Raw genomic sequence first — 20,176 nt, forward strand, 5'->3', positions numbered from 1 at the left:
TCCACGATTTTCATGTTGTTTATGCCATATTCGGACCTTAGCATCCAAATGTCAGAGCAGACGATGTTTCTGTTAAAACTTCTGCCTCACTTTCAGGTTCTTAGCTGACAGGACTCGTTTCTGGTGTGGTCTTCTGCTCCTGTGGCCCATCTGCTGCAAAGTTTGATGTGCTATGAGTTCAGAGCAGTTCTTCTGCATACCTTAGTTGTAACGAGTAATTATTAGAGTTAGTCTGGCCATTTTCCTCTGACCTCTGACATCGACAAGATATGTCCACCCAGAGAACTGCTTTTCACTGGATATTTCTCTTTTTTTGAGTATTTTTCGTCAACTCCAGAGATGATTGTGTGGGAAAATCCCAGTAGATCAGCCGTTTGACCTCCAGCAGGTTGTTTTGATAATGTCACATTTAATGCACTGAGTTACTACCATGTGATTGTCTGATTATTTATTTACTTGCAACAAGCAGTTGAACTGGTGAACCTAATGAAGTGGATGTCGCTGTAAAAGAACATTACTGCCCTTTAATAATATATATAAGACAAACCGTTGTGTAACACTGACTTTGGACTTTCTGCTGACCACACGTAACAGCGTTTCTTGTTTTTTCTATATTTTTTCATGACTTAGCAGATGTTTTAAATCAGTCTAATTTGCTATTAATCTGGATACCATTCCAAGGGAGCGGGCAAGATGAATGGAAAATATGAATCAGAACGACAAGAACTGTTTTTCAAAGGATGTGATGACTGTGTTTCACACTGAAAACATCATTTGTCCATTCTCTCTTAAGTGGTTCTTCACGGCGACGCTATTTGGAGCGAAGAGTCAAACATTTACATAGTTTGACATCCCTGTTTACACTTCCACAGATAAATCTCTGACAGGTGAATGCGTTTTGGTCCACTGCGTCTTCAGAGAATGTATCTGCAGAGGCCGGAGGTGATAACAATAAAAAACAAGCCGCGTGTTTCCAGCGCAACGTCCAGCTGAATCTCTTTATTTCCACAAGCCTGCCGTCATATGCGGCGACAAGGTGGTTTGTGACTGGCACGCAATCTCCCGAAAGTCCCCTGTTTCTGTTTAGGTAAAAGAGAGCACCACAACAACCGATTCTTTAGATGGAACATATTAAAATAACAGCAGAGACCTAATCTTAATTCGCAATCTGGTATTTTAGAAATGACTACTTGAAGTAGTCATGCTATCTCTGATAAAGTTCGGCACTTCCCTTTGACATTGTATCCTTTAATTATTTTGGATTCATTGACTAAGACTTTGTTTTCCCTCTCGGATGAAAGAGCATTCTTCCAGTCTACATTCATTCACACAGACCTGCTGTGTAATAGAGATATTACTGGACAGAGTAATGCTTATTACGTTAGTGGACCCTTGAGATTTTTTCTTTAGTTTAAATCAGGGAGGGTGGCAGGAGCTTGTATTGTATCCAAACACCACCGTGAGAAACAGTGATCGCAGCTGAAAGCAAATGTGTTGACACACTCCCCTCGCTTCCTCTCTGCTTCCTCTCATTCCTACCTTACAGTGAGAAGTCTGAGGTGGGAACGCTTTGAATGATTTTCCTTCTGAAGCCGTCATCGCACCCTGAAACATTTCTTTCCCTGTCATCTGTCAACTGCAAATCAGGAAATTGCAGTTTGCCTACACTGCGCCGACTATACCTTTCAACTGGTTTCTTTCACGTGCCTGTGTCGGATGCAAGCCTTTCATCGTGCCATTTTCCTCCTCTTCCTTGTGGGCACATGAAAAGGAGATTTTTGAATTTGCGTAAACATGCGTGCTAGAAGTCAAAGATGGGAAAGGTCAAGAGGACGTGACTCACACGCCGCAACAAAACCCGACAATATTTATATCCTAAACAAGCTTTGTACACATCTTGAATTGTTTGTATTCGTGTCAGTCCAGTTTGGCCACTACAGCAGGCTGTCAGTGTGAAGCACGGTGCCGGATCCAAACACGGTCCAGACACAGCAGAGAGAGCCTCGCCATGTGTCTTTACAGAGATAAAAATAACACTCGAGGACACAGCTTCACCACGGCAACGTTGACAGACCTATGAATTGCCAACAGATGTGCAGGCTGCTGTGGCTACAGTGACAAATAGTAGATGCAGTGGGAGAAAACAAGAAATGCTTTGCACCAGTGCTGCACAGTGGGAAAGTGTCCTATGGCCTATTTCCTTACTTGCAGGCTACGTTTGTTCAGGCTCCATAATTTACTACCTAGCTTTAATGAAAATGTTCACACACAGCTGACATACTCATTACTGGCTCAGTGGTGGGGTTTTGCACAAAGCTGAATACAACTTGACAGAACTAATTCTCATTATTTAGGAAGAAAATATTGTTTCCAAACACTTTTATGTTTTATTTATTCAACTGCAGCCTTGTTAGATAAACTAACACTACAAAAATGGTTATTTTGAGTTTGTTAAATTTCGGTCAAGTTTTGCACTTGACAGAGGGTTTAACATTTTAACCATTTAAATATTATATTCATATAGTAAGAAGCTGTCATCCATTAACCTGGTAGCTGAACAGTTTCCCATAAATTTAATGTTTTATTCCTACAGTAACCATATTAACTATATGCTCACTGGTCATTTTATTAGGAACACCTGTTCAACTGCCCGTTAATGCAAATATCTAATCAGCCAATCACACTGTAGCAGCTAAAAAAATACACATGGTCTTTATGACCTGCTGAAGTTCAACCTGAGCATCAGAATGAGAAAGAAATGTGATTTAAGTGATTTTGAATGTGGTATGGTTGCTGGTGTCAGACAGGCTGGTCACAATATTTCAGAAACTGCTGATTTACTGCAATTTGCACACACGACCATCTTACGGGTTTTACAGGGAAAGGTCAGAAGAAGAGATATATGCTAAAAAACAAAAAAACAAAAAACAAAACCCACATACATTAATTTTCAAACATGTACAAAGAATATGATTTATTAAATAACCGAGGCAGAGGTAAATTTAAAAAAAGTAAATATTAAGATTGGAGACAAGGGTACCACATGCCCTGTCTTTTCCTCTACTTCCTCTGGTTTGGGATTCTAGAAATTGAGTTTCCAGACCTGCTGAGGGGATCCTGGTTACTTTAAATCCCATAATGCTTCAAACCCCCTAAACAGTCTTTAAAAACATGTTAAAAGGATGCAATACATAGTATGCTATCAAAGAGAAAAGGCAGTTTTTCCAGGTGTTTCGAGCACGGGTTTGATCTCTGAGAAGAACCCAAGGCCAAGACCAGAGAAGTAGAAATATTTCAGATACTTTTCCATTTAAAAGTAACACCATGTGTTCCACAAATCGAGATAACATTAAAAAAAAGATTCAAACTAGATGAAATGTCGCAATTAAAACAAACAGTTGGGAATGCATACATAATACAATCACTTTCAAAGCGTGATTGCTGCTTCGTTCATGTATAAACATGAACCTTGAATCATTGTATTATGTGCATATGTTCGAGTTCCTCAGCTTGTAGTTCTTTTCCCATCATTCTTGAGTCCGATGACAGCATAGCATCTGGGAGACAACAGGGGGTCAAACAGTTGCACCAGTGCAGAGAATGACACGTCCTCCTGGCATACAAGGAAAAGAAGAAAAAAAAAAAAAAAAAAAAAAAAACACACAACAGAGCTGATATAAAAATCTTGATTCTGCTCCCAGTTTGGGCTTTATTACAGCTGAAGGATGTTTCCTCTATAAAAGAATTCTCTATTGAATCCCCCGAGAAGAAATATCTGTGCAAGTGTTCACTCAGGTGGGCTCATGTTTATGTGCAAAACAAGTTTGTCTTCCTTGGCAGCTAAGCTGTTTAGCTGTAGAACTGTAGCCAACCCAGAGGTTGTATGCGCGCTGGAAATCTCTCTCTCTCTGTCATCATCTAGTGCTGACTAGGGTGTGTTCAGAAATTTCTCAGGCAGTCACCCCACAACCATGTTTGTACTCAGTCCATTTAAAAATCTCAAAGCAGGTGTTTGTAACTCATAGCCGAGGGGTCTTCAATATCTGTTGTAAGTTCTAACACTGTGCTATCGTGGACAGAAGTGCATATCTACAGATGGGGAGCATTTACACCAATAAAACAAGCATACTGTGTCGCTTACTCCCGCCCACCTTTTCTGAAACTCTGATATGATTCATACACGATCAAGTGATCATGTCATCCTTCCAACCATTCGCTTCCACTTAGGGCGAGACCCTGAACAGGTCACCAGTTTGCTGCAGACCTAACAAGGACAACCATTCACACTCACAGTCACACCAATACATGGAAACAAAGGGAGAACGTCCAAACTGCACACAGAAAGCCCCCGGCCAGACAGAGGATTCAGATCTTGGACCCTCTTGCTGTGAGGCATTTGGGAATTCCTCCCCTAAAATAGTATTTTTACAATAAACTTTTACCCGTGAACACTCTTTAGAGTTTTTAATCTGGACTAAAAACCTGTGGCTGGCGGATTTTACAGGAAGGCCTGATGGGTGGTGCTAGGTTTAGTCACAAACCAGTGACGGACAAATTCAAATTCTGACCAGCCCCTATGCAAAATAGGGGACTGAGCAGCCGATTAACACTGTCATCCATTAAACCATCACAAGCAAGAGCTTTGTTTGCTGCTGTTGTTGGCTGAAAAGTACAATCCTTTGACGTTGTTTCTAAAACTGTTGATCTCCACCCGCATTTTGATGTGACTGCGATTAGATTAAGAAATGTGGACAGCAGTGCTACACTGAAACACAGAATACGCAGAACACACTGTGCTGATCGAAGTTTTTGATGTGAGTTCAATACAGAAAGAGGTCTTCTTTCATGTTCTGTCTCCATTCTTCTTGGTGATATGGGCCAATATCTCTTTGTGCTTCTCTCTTTTTCTCTCTCTCAGTTTTTTCCACTGACCGATCCAACCATTTTCTGCTGCTTATGTGAGTCTGTGCTGTAGGATGGCAGTCTAAGGAGAGACAACCAGACCTCCCTCTGCCTGGCCACGTCCACGCAGGATTTCTTGGGTCTTCCGAATAGGACATGCCCAGAACACCACACATAGGAGACCTCCAGGACACATCTTGGTCAGATGCCTGTACCACCTTAACTGGTTCTGCTTCAAGTTGTTCTAAATGACTTAAAACCTCACCCCATTACTAAGGGAGAGACCCTCCACTCTTGCAAAGAAGCTGATTTCCACCACTTGTACCCATCATCTCATCCTTTCTGTCACTGACACCAGCTTATGGCCACAAGCGCTAGGAGCACGGGTCAACCAGGAAATCAACAGCTTCTCTTTTATTTTCAGCTCCGTCTTCACCACAACAGACCGGTACAGCTTCTGCATGACCCCAGCCACAGACTTTTCACGCTCCTGCCGTCCGGCAGGCAATTCGGGAGCATTCAGACTCGCACTAGCAGACACAGAGACAGTTTCTACCCACAAGCCATCAGGCTTTTGAACTGCTGACATTCTATACACACCATTACACACTCACTATAATTACAGGACTCTACACACTGGCACTTCAACAAATGCCACTTAAATGCTTATGCACAAGTTTTGCACAACCTGTAAATACCAACTTGTCTTAAATTCTCTAAATATTTAATACTTTTTTCCTGTTTTTTCTCTTTTATCATTATTATTACTGCTATTTTCTGTTATTTTCTTCTTAATATAACTGCAGACTTTCTATATCCTCATGTAAAGCTGAGGAGCTCGAGCCAAAGAATTTCATTATGGGTAAATGTGGCTACACTGTTTATCTGTACATGACAATAAAACTTGAAACTTGACTGCCGGTGCCACACCAGTTCATCTGTCAATGTCCTGCTACACTCTTCCCTCACAAGACCCCTGAGATACTTAAAACTCCTGCACTTGGGACAACAATCCACCACAACAAAGGGTGGGCAGTTCACCCTTTTCCGGCTGAGAACCATGGCCTCAGACTTGGAGGTGCTAATTCTAAACCCAGCCGTTTCACACTCGGCTGCGCCGCCCCGGTGTGATTTCGATTTTCCACGCTGTCAAACTCACCTCTATGAAAATGTTGCCATTTGTGCTTTTATCCAAAAATAATCTATCTGCCCACACTCTCTGGGTCAATCAGCCTCCATTCAGGCCCCTGTTCAGTCCTTTAAATTCGCTCTGTAAAGCGATCTGTAAAGTCTCCCTTTCAGGCCGTCCGTCGTGCAACCCTCCTCCTCCCCGTCTCTACATCATCCAAGTTTTCCAGGGCATCTCATCCAAAAGTGCTCAGCAGCCATCTGCTTACTCTGCTCCACAAGCAGTGTATGTGACTCCTGTGGGTCCAACCAATCTCCTACCATAATCTGGGAATCTGCTCCATGATGTCGCCTCTCATTTGAGTCTAAATTTGCATATTCATATTCTTTGTAATAAATCTCATTCTCTTCTTCCAGATGATCTCTCCTTACTGGAATATGTGCACCGCTGTTCTACTATCAGGGCCTGCAAATTCAGTGAAAACACATCAATTCAACACCTGATCTTTGTGTGCTTACATGATTGTTTAAGGCTGAACGTGCTTCTGCACACTTATCACCGCATGGATCACATTAACATCCATCCATCATCTCCTATTTTCCCCTCTTCCTCTGCTTGACCTCAAGGGAGATCCCCCAAACGCTGACCAGTGCACTTGATGTTACAGAGCTTGATTACGTCCCCCCCCTTCTCATTTAAGGAGGTTCATCTGACATATAATCGCGCATAATCAGAACTTCAAAGCTTTTCGATCATACACATCTCATCGTTATGACTCAGACCAAAGATTAGCGTGTTGTGTTTGGCTGCCGGAACACGAGATGATAAATTGCAGGCTGGCTTCAATTTAGCCGACACCTATGTTACTGTCAATAACAAAGAGAGGTTTCCAGATTTCAGCTGACATTTCTGTGTGTTCACTTTCATCATCTGGGAAGTATATTTCATATCCCAATCAACAAGCTGAACAAGCGAATCATAAAGATGAGCCCAGACAGAAAATTGGAAAAATCCTCCAAAGCTGTGCTGTGAATGTTCTGAAGCACCATCAGAGTTGAATTCATTTAAGCAGGATTTGACAGTTTGATGACACCAAGTATTTTTTTTACCTGTTCTTTCAGATAGCAGAGGCGATCGAGGAGAATCAGACCTTCGATACAGGGAGCAAGGGTCACCTTCAGCTGTAGAAAGAGGCCGACATGAGAGAAAGCACATGTGTATATCTTTTTTTTTTTTTTTACTCTATTTGACACATATGCAAAACTTGTGTCTTCCAAGTAGTCCGCAATTCCCCAAAACCTATTTTACTGGTTTGTGTCATGAAAGAAAACTGGTATGCTGGCTGACATCACAATTAGTGGCCTCAGAAAAGAAGAGGGAAAAAAGTGGGTGGTTTTCTTCTCGTTCAGAGCAATCACTCTCTCATTATTTCCCCGTAGAATACAATGACCTCACTTAGTGGTCTGTAATTTTTTTTCTTTTTGCAGGATAGAAAAGATTTTTACACAAAAAAGGGTTTAAACATGTTGTTGGAATCTAAGGTGGGAATTAAATACTAGGATGCTCGACAGGGAGAGAACCAAGATGTATGGAAGACTTACCATGTTAAAAGCATGCATCTCATCCATTCGCACTCTGTATGTGTTGTGATAATCCTGGATGTCGCTGTCAGAGAGCTAAAGAGAGAGTGACGTGTTATATATGCAGGTAAAAGAGAGGAGAATGACAAAAAAAGTTGGAAGCAAGCTGTGAGGGAGATGTGAAGTGGGACAAGTGAAAGAAAATAGCATGTTTTTAAAGAGCTGTGAGAAACATGGGACAGACAGAAGCGCGCCATCGCCCACTGTTACCCAGAGCAACCAGATGACAGACTTCTCAACAGTGTGAAAGATCCTATACTAAGATACTATACTATACTATACGATACGACACACTCTATTGTTAACCTAAATCAACCTGTTAGGTTTTTACTTATATCCTGTCACATACATGCTGTTAGAATGATTGTTGCTCAAATTTTCAAATAATGAGGTCAGCATATGTGAAAGTAATCCCTGAGAGGCAAAAGCTCAGGCCTCATCTACACGCAGCCTATGATGTCGGCTTCACAAGCGGCTAAAGCTGTTGCTAGCATTTATATCTGTGGAGGCCGCACTGAGTGTGACGTGTAGTTAGATTCCTATGGAGCTGCACATTAGGTCACAGTGCAGTAGGTGCAGAAGTATAATTCCACTGTCAGGCAGTCTTTTTTTGTACTTATGGCTCTGTAAGATGTCAAAACATCTGGGCCTATCCAGCTGCTGATTGGCTGGTTGGGACTGGCCCCAACCAGCCAATCAGAAGACCAGCTGGATCAAAGGGAGGGTGGCCTTAAAGAGAGAGGAGCTTAAACAGCTGAGAATGAACTCAGGGACTACAACAAGGGTCAGTATAAAACAAATAAGGATAATTTTGAATTGTGAATTATGCAACGCTTCTCTGTTTGAGGTCATGAGTAAAAATATGGATTGGAAATGGTCCACTTACTGAGTCTAGCTCTAACCTAAATCTGTAGCTGAAAATGCAGAAGGACAGTGTGTTTATTTCTTTTCTTGTGTGTTTGTGGAAGGTGTAAAGATGAGTGTAATATTCTGCTCCCGACCTTTGATTCATCCAGTTCCAGTCTGCGCAGAGCTCGCCGAACGTAGTCCACAAATGACTTTGCTTTGGAGTAAACATTCCCAACTCGCTTTTCACTGTGGAACAAACATGTTTCTGCTCAGTGATGCACTCACACCTCAGCAAATGTTTCTAAGGATTAAACGATGAGGAATAGCTGGTGTTTGGGGAAGACTAATGGGCATTCAATGCTGATCTGATGAAGGTCAAAGGTCAGCAGGCAGGTTCTCTTTGATGGTGTCTGGAGTGATAATATTTTGATAAGAGTAAACTGAGGTCTGCAGCATTTCCTTCTATTGTTTGGCTTTGTTGGGCAGATACAATCAGTCACTAAAGATGTGCACCACACTGGCTGAAAGGCCTTACAGTATAGGGAATGGAGTGAGAATGGGCTGGGGTGTAAAGCAGCAGCTACTCTTTGGATAGCAAGGTGAATTAAGGACAAACTGAAGCTTGAAGGATGCCTGCATATTCTGCCTTAATTGCTACCAGATGGTGTTAAGAATTTCTATTTTTTTACAGTATTTCTAGTAATGTAGAAAATGTACAAATGTTCAATAAAATACCAAAAATCCACAAGAAACACTAGAAAATTCACAAAGAAAAAAGGAGATGTGGAGTTTAGCAGGAATTTTTAACTTAAAATGCATAATCAAGAACCACTGCCAGTCTAAACATGTTTCTGTGTGCGTTATGACGCTGCCTTCTCATATATGTGCCCATATTTTGGTACCTTTATTTAAATTCTCTGTAGGCAACGGCTCACCTTTTTATTCCTAGTAGTTTTGTGGATCTAAGTACGGTAAGTCAGTTATGGCATGTATGTCCAGTTAGTCTCGCCACCACTTTGGTCAAAAGAGAAATAACTAAAAGCAGCTGAAGTTTTATAGAAATGATTCTCAGAGTACAAATTTTAATGATTTTACTGGCTTTTTTTAGACTGTTTAATGGACTGCTATGAAATTTGGTACATTCACCTTCCCATCAGTATATATTGGAATGACTTTGATTGCATTAGCATTAGAGTCCCATCATCACTTTAATTGTCATTTTTGACCAACTACTGTTGTGTTTAGTGCTAACAGTAACTGTTACAATGCTAACTCTGTATAATAAGATGATAAGCATGGTAAACAGTATTTACTCTTGGACAATTTATTAAGTACACCAGTTCAAATGCTCTTTAACGCAAATATCTAATCAATCAAACAAGGTAATAATTCAACGACTTTAGGTTGAAGTTTAAACCAAGCATCATAATGGGGAAGGTGATTTTAGGGACTTTGAACACGGCATGGTGATGACCTCCTCTGAGATGGGATTTTCCCACACAACCATCTCTAGGGTTTACAGAGAATGGTCTGAAAAAGGAAAAATATCCAGTGAGCAGCAGTTCCCTGGGTGAAGATGAAGTTGGTGCCAGACCTCAGAACAGAATGGCCAGGCTGCTTTTGGGTAACAATAACCCAGCTAGCCACTAATTACTACCAAGGTATGCAGACGAGCATACCAACACATCAAACTTTGAAGCACATGAGCTACTGAGAAAACATTGCTTGGTCTGATGAGTCTGAATTGCTGCTGTGATATTTGAACAGTGAGGTCAGAATTAAGTGTAAACAACATGAAAGCATGGATCCATCTTCCTTCGTGTCAGCAGTTCAGTCTGGCATTGGTTTAATGGTGTGGGGGGGATACGTTCTTGGCACTTTTTGAGTCTCTTATTGCCAACTAAGCATCATTTAAATACCTAAGCCTAGCTGTGTATTGTTGCTGACCGTGTCCACAGCATACCTGCTTTCTGATGGCTGCTTACAGCAGGATAGTATGCCATATCATAAAGCTCAAATCATCTTAAACTGTTTTTTGAACACAACTTTGAGTTCACTGTACTAAAATCGCCTCCACAGTCACCAGATCTCAAACAATCGGAGCACCTTGAGATGTGGTGGACTAGAAGATTCATATCACACATGTGTAGCCGACAAATCTGGAGCAACTGTGTGACACCATCGTGTCAACATGGGCCAAAATCTCTGAGGAATGTTTCCAGCTATGTTATGTGTTAGCGCAGACAGTATGAACATATAACATAGCTTATGTTAGCATTTAGATTAAAGCAGCATTGTCCTATGTGGGGGTCACGCTGCATGTAGTAGGGAATGTTCCTATTTTTTCGCAAATAATACCTGCAAGCTCAGGAAACTGGTTTAATCAAAATTTTTTATAATGTTTCCTGTACTGAAAACATCACTATAAAGCTGAAGGGTAATGATCTTTGAACATTTTCAGAACAAAACATTTGTAGCTGTGCTCTAGCCGCTAGAATTGCCATAGGTTACCTGCTTGGAAACAAAAGACTTAGATTCCTGTCAGTTCAATTTCTGTCCACTAACTGAATTATATGTAAACTTCAAGCTCATTTGAACCCTCAAGTCTATTATTCATTAGGCCTGATACAACAATACACCCAAATCTGGCCAGGAATTGAGTACATATGGCTTTTGCTGGCAAGTCTTGGGTCATTTGTAACCTAAACAAGCCAGAGAAAGAAACCTTTCACTTCTGGTTCACAACAAATAAAACAAAACCTTTGGACTGCTATCAAAGCTTGACACCTGTTCTGTTCTCACTCATTCTAACCAAACACAGTTGATACTGTACACACTGACAGGGAGAAGGAAAAAAAGGTCTTAAAAAATTACATGCATTTGCCCTCATTTCTCATACTCCACTAGAAATCCGATGGTCCAGATGTGAATTCCTGTAGATTACCTTTTATAGGAGCTGTAGTGGTCCCTCAGAATAACATGAAGGACTGCTCGGTAGAACAGAGATTCCATCTGAATCTGCAAGGAAGGACAAAGCTGTTTATTTGAATTAAGATAACTCAGCTTTTACAGTGAAAAACTTCTTTTTTTCCTTCACCAAACGTGTACAAATGGCCGACGAATATTTCTGACACTTTGCAAACTTAGTGCAACACTAGCAAGCAATCAAGCCTGTTTTTGGATTCAGAGTTCTGTTCCAGTCAGTAATCAATCTTTCCATGATTGCATTAATATTTATAAACATTCCATATTAATGGCAGCGGGTGTCATGTATCAGCTTTGGCCTGGAGCCTCCAAGCTCTGCATTTCAAATAAATACACTGTAGTCAATCACAGACTTAAAACAATAGCAGAATTAATGGGCTGATTGTTTGAATGCATGCCGGAGATCAGCAATGAAGATAATACGGTGCTGGGTGATTGTGAAAGCCCGTACTTGTGATTTGAAATCATTTGATGTATTTGTTTTGATGAGCGTAATGACAGTTTACAGAAAGAGCTTCCATTCTTTTGCAATGATGGCTATTTGTCTATGATATTGATTACAGTTAGTATGCACGCCTTACTTACCCCTTGGCCAAGTGCAACTCTTTCCAGTGCCTGTTTGAGACAAATGGGAAAGTGTTAAGACAAAGACTTTCCTGGAAAAAAAGTGAGCTGTAGGAGCAAAGAAAAAAAACCCATTTCTGATGCTCTGCTTATACTAATGAGCCAAAACATTATGATCACCCTTGTCTAATATAGTCTTGGTCCTTTGTGTGCTGCCAGAACAGCAGATGGACTCTACAAGACTTCTGAGCCTATTGTCTAGTCCAGGGGTGGGGAACTCCAGGCTTCAAGGGCCGGTGTCCTGCAGATTTTATATGTCACCCTGGGTCAACACACCTGAATCAAATGATTAGTTCATTACCAGGCCTCTGGAGAACTTCGAGACATGTCGAGAAGGTCATTTAGCCATAAAACCTACAGGACACCGGCCCTTTAGGCCTGGAGTTCCCCCACCCCTGGTCTAGTATATTAGGTACATAAGTATTTGAACAGTGGTACATTTTTGCTTCTGTAAAACGCCACATATTGAAGTTGAATTTGGTAGCTGCTCATGGGAACTCTCAATATTACAGACATGGAAAGATGTGTCAGCGCACATGAAGAATGCCATCGCTAGGGTGAAAAACAAAAGAGATCTATTGGAAAGATAGTGGAAACTCTTGGGTTGCCAGTTCAATTTTGCAGGTTTTTGGAAAGAAGGGATGCACCGGAAAGTTCAGCAACGTGGATAACACAGACATTTACCCAAGGAAGGCAAGAAATTTCTTGATGATCGAAGAATTCTTGGTATTTCCTTGGTGAAGAAAAAAACTTTTACCTTGGGCCAGAATGAAAGGGCTGATGGTCCAAAGTATTAGTTTTCAAACTCTTTGCGAGCAAGGCACAACTACGGAGTATCTATGCAAAACAATCTTTGTCACCCAAAGAGTTCTCCCTTTTTGCTTTTCAGAATAACACTCTTTGACAGCCCGTGCCATTTGTAATCTATTGCAGAGTTGTCACCACTCAACAATACTTTGCCTCTGTTAACTTGTCAGCCTTTGGTATGAATCCAGTGCTCTTTTAAGGTAGGCCAAGTTTCTTTCAGAAGAGTTGTTTGGCTTCTGATTCTGAAACGGACCCTTGCAGTGCACATAGAACAGTTATATGTTTGCAATAACAATTCAATGGTTGGACAAAAATACCAAAGCACACCTGGATCAGGGCACACCCAGACTTGCCTCAATGTGCACACTATTGGGAAACCACTGACACAAAAAATACCAAAGTGTCTGTCAAAACCGCAGTGATGCGTTGGTGGATGTAGGATCTGGGCAACTGGTGCAAACTGATGATGTTTTTTCTACGAACACATATCTGGACTGGTCACAGAGGAGAGAGACATGAGCTTGATACGAGAAGATTTCTGGCTTCCAACTATAATCCTTGGGGAGTTTGTCTTTAAGCAACTGTGTGACGATTAATAAGTGGCTAATCAATGGACTCCCGGCCGAGGTGCTCAGATCTGCAGCATAAAAATAGGGCCACGATGGATGATGCTGTGCAAGCAGCCCCAGAGATTTGTAAGGCGAACAAATGTAATGTTCCTAAATATCCAATTCAGACAAGTGACCTCAATGCATCCGAGCATGCTGTTCAAGTGAATGTGTGTGTGTATGTGTGTGTGGTGTGTGGTGGTGGGGGGACAGTTTCTTCTGAGCCTGTGAAAATGGAAAGGCTTTATAACAAATGGGTGTAATTTGCCATGCAACGTTTTTTAAACCGCTTGTAATAAAGCTGCAGGTCTGCACTTCAATCACAGCTTCACTACTTCATTTCAAATCCACTGTGGTTGGTTACAGAAGCAAAATTATATACACTGGAAGAGACAGTATAAATACAGTTGACTGTATCCATCAGACCTCGGTATGCACCAAGGGTTATGAGAACATGAACAGTATGTGATTCATCCACTGACGGTCAGACTCTTGAGTTCATCAGTGTAAAGTTTTACTGTCAGCTAATAGTTTTTTTTGTTTGTTTGGGGGGGCTTTTTGTATGCAGCCATGAAAAAAGAAAAAAACACATGAGAAACTTACCAAACATGCTGACATCCTGGCATTTCTGCCACAAAAGCAGGATTGGTCACAGAGGTACTGACTCAGAGGGAAACCACACACACTCTGTAAACACTCTGTGAGAGGACACACAGGAATATGAGTCAACTGATTAATCAGTTTAGTTGACCAGTGGGATTTTTCATGCTGTTTTCATCTATTTCAAATATTTGCAAGAGAAACATCAAGATAGCAAAAGTACCGAACTTTTTTTGTTGTTTTTTGCAGTGATTGCCTCAGAACATCCCAGGGGAGTGGATTCAAATGACCTATTAGTTACTGTTAAATTAAATCCGAAGACACAGCCAGCAGGAATTTAGCTTAGCTTAGCACAAAAGATAAACCTTGGGGAAAGCAAGCCTAGCCTAGCCTAAAAATAACATTGATTCAATCCTGAGGTTTTGTACAGTTTAGCAAATTTCACCTAGCGGAATTATTTAGCTTTATAGATGCTGATAGATGTGTTTCGTTACCTTTGAGGACCCAAGAGCATCAGCCTCCTAATTTTTAATCATTTTGTGCTAAGCTAATCTAACTCTCAGCAGAAAATCACCCAAAAGAACTTCAAACTTCTCTTTTAATGCAAGCAAATTCATATGTTACCCCCTAAATAGTCAGTACGGCTAACCTCTAATTATTGTGTGGAAAAATAGCAATTTGAGCCCCATTTTTCTAACCGCAGGAGTTCTTAGTACTCAAAAACCCTGATTCCCAGTGGGAGGGTGGCGAGTGTTGACAGCATGCCATCCTTTTCATGTCCCTTTAAAAAGGTTGGAAGGCTGAGGCCAAGGCACAGCGAATCCAGTGGGAGTACAGTCAAAGGAAGCACTAATAACATGTGCAGCTGTGGATGGTCAGGCTCTCACAAACTGCTCTGGACACGGGGGCATATTAGCAGTCAGGTAGGCTTCACGTCTGCCTGGCACATGGCCGCCAACACAGGCCCTTAGAAGCAACTGAAGTGGACGAGGCTTTGTGACATCTGAAGGGTGGATTTCAGTACATTATGTGCACAGAGCTGTTTATAGTAGCTTTGCTTGTGTTGGTCACAGAGCTCGTTCTGAAGTGGCCAGATAAATATTTCTGATATTCTAGTGTGTGACCGGACATGTACACTCAAAAGCTGTACTCGTCTTGGAGTTGTTTTTGCTGTTGTGAGTATATAGAAAGTTTACAGTACTAGATGTGGTTGCTGCACTTCAGGAAATCCTTGAATTCTAAATGAGCCGATCACATAAATGTATAACGTCCTTCTCTAACGAAGCTTTCAGGCCTTTGGATCCTTTTTTGGGCTGAAGCAGGCCACCACAGGAGCTGGCCTGCAGCCCAGACTGCACTGTAAGGCCAACAGGGGAGTGAAACTGTGCGTGTGTGAGCGAACGCCTTTGTTCCTTTCCTTAAATGATCGAGAAACAAGTGTGGAAAAGAGTGTTTTCAATCAGCTGTCATGATAGCATTTTCCACTCTCGAGTGTCGAGGGTCGCACTGTTAACAAGAGATGACGTGGTGCTGTATCGACAGCAGCGAGGCCTCTTTTCCTGCAGACGTGCAGAGGCTACAGACAAAGCATGAGGACACATGTAGACAATTTCATACCTCATAAACTCTGGAGTGGAGGAATATATGAGACAGGGATGATATCAGCCTGCATTCTGGCACCTGCGTTGCCGTCAAGCTAGGGCAGCAGCAGACAATGATAAACAGCCTCTACGGTGTGAAACTCGGGGCTAACTACGACACCGTAAACACAGAATACTTCACGCTGGCTGCAGAATCAATTCCTTCCAATAGATTCTGTTTTTAAATACAAGGGTCAAATATTCTCATTTTCAGCAGCCTTCAACAGCCATTTTAAATCCATAAATCCAGTCTAATGACTGTAACAGTAGGCGTCAGAGCTTAACTCAATCTCCAGAAGGGTAACTAGGCCGAGTCTCAGAATTCTCAGTGGAATATTGGACTTGTTTACTAAAAAGTAGGAATATGCACTAATCAGCCACAACATTGCAGTGTGGCTGGGCATGTCCCAGCTATGGAAAATTAAATAAATAGTTAGCTCAGACATGACACGGAGGACTCTTGGATCCAATCTGCAAATGTCATATAAAGCACACCATTCAACCTGACTGAGTCTACCTACAGTTGCTGCAAAGGTGCAAGCTGTCGTGCAACTCTCCTCCACCCCAGCGCCCTCTCTAGCCTACGTCAGGTTTAATCAGTGTCATATCTGTTATCACTGATGCCTGCGCTATTCTCTACAGGTGGTTTTGCTGCTGCCCTTCCCACCATGCGAGTATGTTTTGGATCACCAGGAAATATTTTTCTGCCCTTCTATTGTCTAATTTCCGTAAAACCGTATGAACTGTAGCCTCAGTTTCCTGTTCTTAGCTGACAAGATTGCCACCTGATGTGGTCTTCTGCTGCTGTAGCCCACGTGCCTCAAGGTTTGACTTGTTGTATTTTTAGAGATGCTCTTCTGCATACTTTGGTTTTTACGAGTGGCTATTTTAGTTAATTTTCTATCAGCCCAAAACAGCCTGGCCATTCTCCCCTGACAAATCATTTTCGCCCAGCCAGCTGCTGCTCATTGGATATCTTCTACTGCTCTGACCATTCTCTGTAAACGCTAAAGATCTCTACATGGGAAAAATACAGAGGATAATCCTTCTCTGACTATAGTGGTTCACACTGAACCTTACAGGACTGAATCCAGCACCACTGCACTGACTGGGACTTGGAAGATTCAAGGCTTGATCTAAGCAGTCTCCTCCCCACAGCCCACAGGACCCAAAGACTCAGCTGCCAAAGCCCTGGTGACAGACACCGCAGAACATCACAGATCTGTGTCCACGGGTCAGTGCTCACAAGCGGGACCAACACAATATCTGGCAGGTGGTTTTAATGTTGTGGTGGCTCGGTTTAAGTGTTTATGTGACTCTTTGTGGGAATATAAGATTACATTTCTGATAAGAGCAGATTGATGAAGTGCAGGTGTCTGAGATTGGACTATGGGAGAAGTGTCAGTGAAAATAAGGAGGGAGAGAAATAGACATAAACAGCACATGAGAAACCACAGGCTGTGTGTGTGTGTGTGTGTGTGTGTGTGTGTGTGTGTGTGTGTGTGTGTGTGTGTGTGTGTGTGTGTGTACAGTTACAGTTTTTCAACTCAAACAGAGACAGATAGAAACACAACTCTAATTGTGTGTGTGTGTGTGTGTGTGTGTGTGTGTGTGTGTGTGTGTGTGTGTGTGTGTGTGTGTGTGTGTGTGTTTGTTTACTCTGTCCGGCATGGTCAAACTCCTCAGACAGCAGGTGATAGCAGCAGCCCACACTGCAGACTGCGGCTAGCTCCGGTTTAGCCACAAACATCCTCAGCGTGCTGGGAGCCAAGTCGCCACAAGTGTGCAGGCCAACCATGACTGCATCCTGGGTTTTGGACAAATCACACAGAGATGGGAGAGAACAGAAAAGGAGGTGGAAGCAAGTAGGGGGAGTAGTAGAGATCGATGGTAAAATTTATTGATGATGACGCGCTGCAGATTTGGCACCGCAGTCACACCCCAGACTCACTCCAGTAATGCAAACTCCAGCTGCTGTGACACACTTGTAATTCTAGGAGTTGCTATGGGAATCAAGCTATGCTACTATGCTCTACAGCTGGCTGAATATAGATGAAGCTTTTCTTTTTTTACATATATTATTAAACATTTACTTTTGGCTTTGGGTTTGCTCACCTCCAGCTCATTGATGAGGTCTCGGAGCTCTGTTTCTGCAGTAACGTAAGATGTGAGAGGTGAAAACACGGCTCCAGTGCTGTCTGCCCTGCTCTGAGCTTTCCTCTCCAGGTTCTCTCTCTTCCTCCTCTCTCTCTCCTCAGCACTGAGTTGACTTGGGGGAACTCTGGGGGAAGCAGGCTGTATTACATCCACGGATAAAGCACTCAGGAAGAGCTCGTCTGTTTCTGGGTTTTGCTCTGAACGTCCTTCCACTGTGGGGTTGATGTCTGATGAGCTTGTTAACACCCTCTCCTCCTCTTGTGACCGAATTCTTGGCCCATTACCAGAGAAAATATCTTCGTCTCCATTCAGCCCAGTTTTTTTTTCTATTAACTCCTCCTGAGGCGAATGTGTGGCCTCTGCTTGCGTCCTTGCTGCTTTGGTGTGTTTCTGGTATGCTTTCGAGAACTTCTTTAGCTTCCTGTTCCTCTCCTGAGCACCGTGGGTGTTGGTGCTAGAGGAGTCAATGCCATACACCCGAAGGGCATACTGAAGAGAGAGGAAGGAGCTCAAGTAGCCCTTCCCTGAGCCTACATCTATCACCTGCATGTCAAGTTAAAAAACAAAAACAGTACATGTTAAGAGCTGTTCAGTGGTTTTTACAGATTTCTTTTTTATATACCTTTAGGATATTGCCTGTACCTATAAAAATGTTGCCCTACCTGATTAACCCCACAGTGCTGAGCCAGGCAGGCCACCACCTCAGACATGGACTGGACTTCATGGGATTTCTTAGAAGTCATAAACTCATCTGACTCAAAAGCAGCCACTATATTAAAAAAAAAAGGTCAGTGTAAAGAAATGTCACAGTTTCCCCAAAATTGACACCACATAGGTTCAAAAATTATGGTTGTGATTTGAACAGGACAATCCTGGATTGCTTCCTGTTCTCAGTGGGAAACAATCCTTCCCTACCTGTCTCCTCTGGAGTACCAGACTCGGACTTCATGTCCCTGAGGTCCTGCAGTAGATTCTCCCGGCTCATGCAGAGTCCAAGGCTGGGAAGAGAGTGCTCTTTAGCTGCCTGCACAAGTTCCTGGGTGTCAACCAGTCGCTTTGTATCATTGCAAAACCCAAATGTGGTGCTGGGCTGCTCTGTTTAGGGAGACAGATATGGGATATCTGTAACATAAAGTCCACACAGAATATACTTTAAAATTCACAGTTTCGGTCCATGTATAAATAGTTTTGCTTTTATGCCTTGATAATTTATATTAATTTATAAATACTGGGGATCAAATCTTTAATAAGCTGATACTAACATAGATTTTGGTCCAGAACATCTGCAGTCCCTTTCCAGATGCGATATGATCCACACACATTTGGGCTGATAATTACCTTCTTTCAAAAGTAACTAACAACTTCAAGTCTAAGTAAAATCAACACTTTAAAAATATATATTTCATTAGTATTAGGTTACTCCTTGTCCCTAAACATGGAAGAATGTTTCCAAAACTCAGAAAAGTTTATTTATTTATTTTATTTTTTGCCATCCATAAGTCAATGTCTGGGGTTGTTATCTCAAATTTTTTTAAGAAATTAGGTCTCTCTGACATTTTTCCAGGAAACAAGCTTCCATATTAGACAAGAAAAGAAAAGAAAAGAAAAGAAAAGCCCTTCGCTCTCTTGTTTGGTCGGAACTAGCTTACCACTTCGCCTGTGCTGTGGCTCCCTCTGCTGGTGATTACCGGAACCTACAGCTGACAGGACGTCCTCCGGTGATACGGCCACGAACCGTTTCCACACGTCGTGAGTGTAAAACTCCACTGTGTGGGCATTAGCAATATTAAGAGTTATAGATAGAAACCGAGTGACTTCATCTATCCGTTGCTGAATTTCTGTGAGGCTGCATGAGGAGGATTTCATGTTAATTAATAAAACGAAGAGGAGCTGGGCAAGCACGCAAACGTCCCACTTCTGGTGTACGCCTAGACATTGGCAGTAGAAAAAACGGTTCGATGAATTTACTGATCTGCTTTTTATTTTTCAATAATATAAGCTTTACATACATACAAGGCGAGTTTACACAGTGTAACAGGGCGTTTACACTTCATCAAAAACCAACATACTTGGAAGTCCGACAAGAAAAAAATAATAAAACTCACGTTGTTATTGATAAGTTGTTCAAAAACTATTAAAATTTTTTTAACTGAAGCCTCCTTTTATACCTGTTCACTACAGCATGAATTTATAACAAGGAATTTCAACAAGGAACATTTTGAAATAGGGCCTTCC

The 20,176-nt window shown here is 41.9% G+C and overlaps 1 protein-coding gene across 3 annotated transcripts; it reads right to left on the reverse strand.

The window, feature by feature from the left end:
- Positions 1–2,825: 2,825 nt before the first annotated feature.
- On the reverse strand, positions 2,826–20,164 carry mettl25 (methyltransferase like 25). Of its 3 annotated transcripts, XM_040035406.1 has the most exons (13): positions 20,047–20,164; positions 19,591–19,707; positions 18,857–19,063; positions 18,604–18,710; positions 17,900–18,484; positions 17,444–17,591; positions 14,148–14,242; positions 12,091–12,120; positions 11,465–11,538; positions 8,673–8,766; positions 7,633–7,707; positions 7,141–7,212; positions 2,826–3,613 (listed from the first exon to the last, which is right to left on the reverse strand). In XM_040035406.1, exons 3-13 carry the CDS (start codon positions 18,924–18,926, stop codon positions 3,506–3,508), a joined length of 1,458 nt encoding a protein of 485 aa, XP_039891340.1. In that variant the 5' UTR covers positions 18,927–19,063; positions 19,591–19,707; positions 20,047–20,164; the 3' UTR covers positions 2,826–3,505. The 3 variants fall into 3 exon arrangements, with proteins under 3 accessions (XP_039891340.1, XP_039891339.1, XP_039891338.1); XM_040035405.1 differs by lacking the exon at positions 20,047–20,164 and having other exon boundaries at positions 2,826–3,557; positions 18,857–19,036; positions 19,591–19,986; XM_040035404.1 differs by lacking the exon at positions 20,047–20,164 and having other exon boundaries at positions 18,857–19,036; positions 19,591–19,981.
- Between the last annotated feature and the right edge of the window lie 12 nt (positions 20,165–20,176).

Source organism: Simochromis diagramma, unplaced genomic scaffold, assembly GCF_900408965.1.
Source record: "Simochromis diagramma unplaced genomic scaffold, fSimDia1.1 OVJJ01000816.1, whole genome shotgun sequence".
Taxonomy (NCBI): Eukaryota; Metazoa; Chordata; class Actinopteri; order Cichliformes; family Cichlidae; genus Simochromis; species Simochromis diagramma.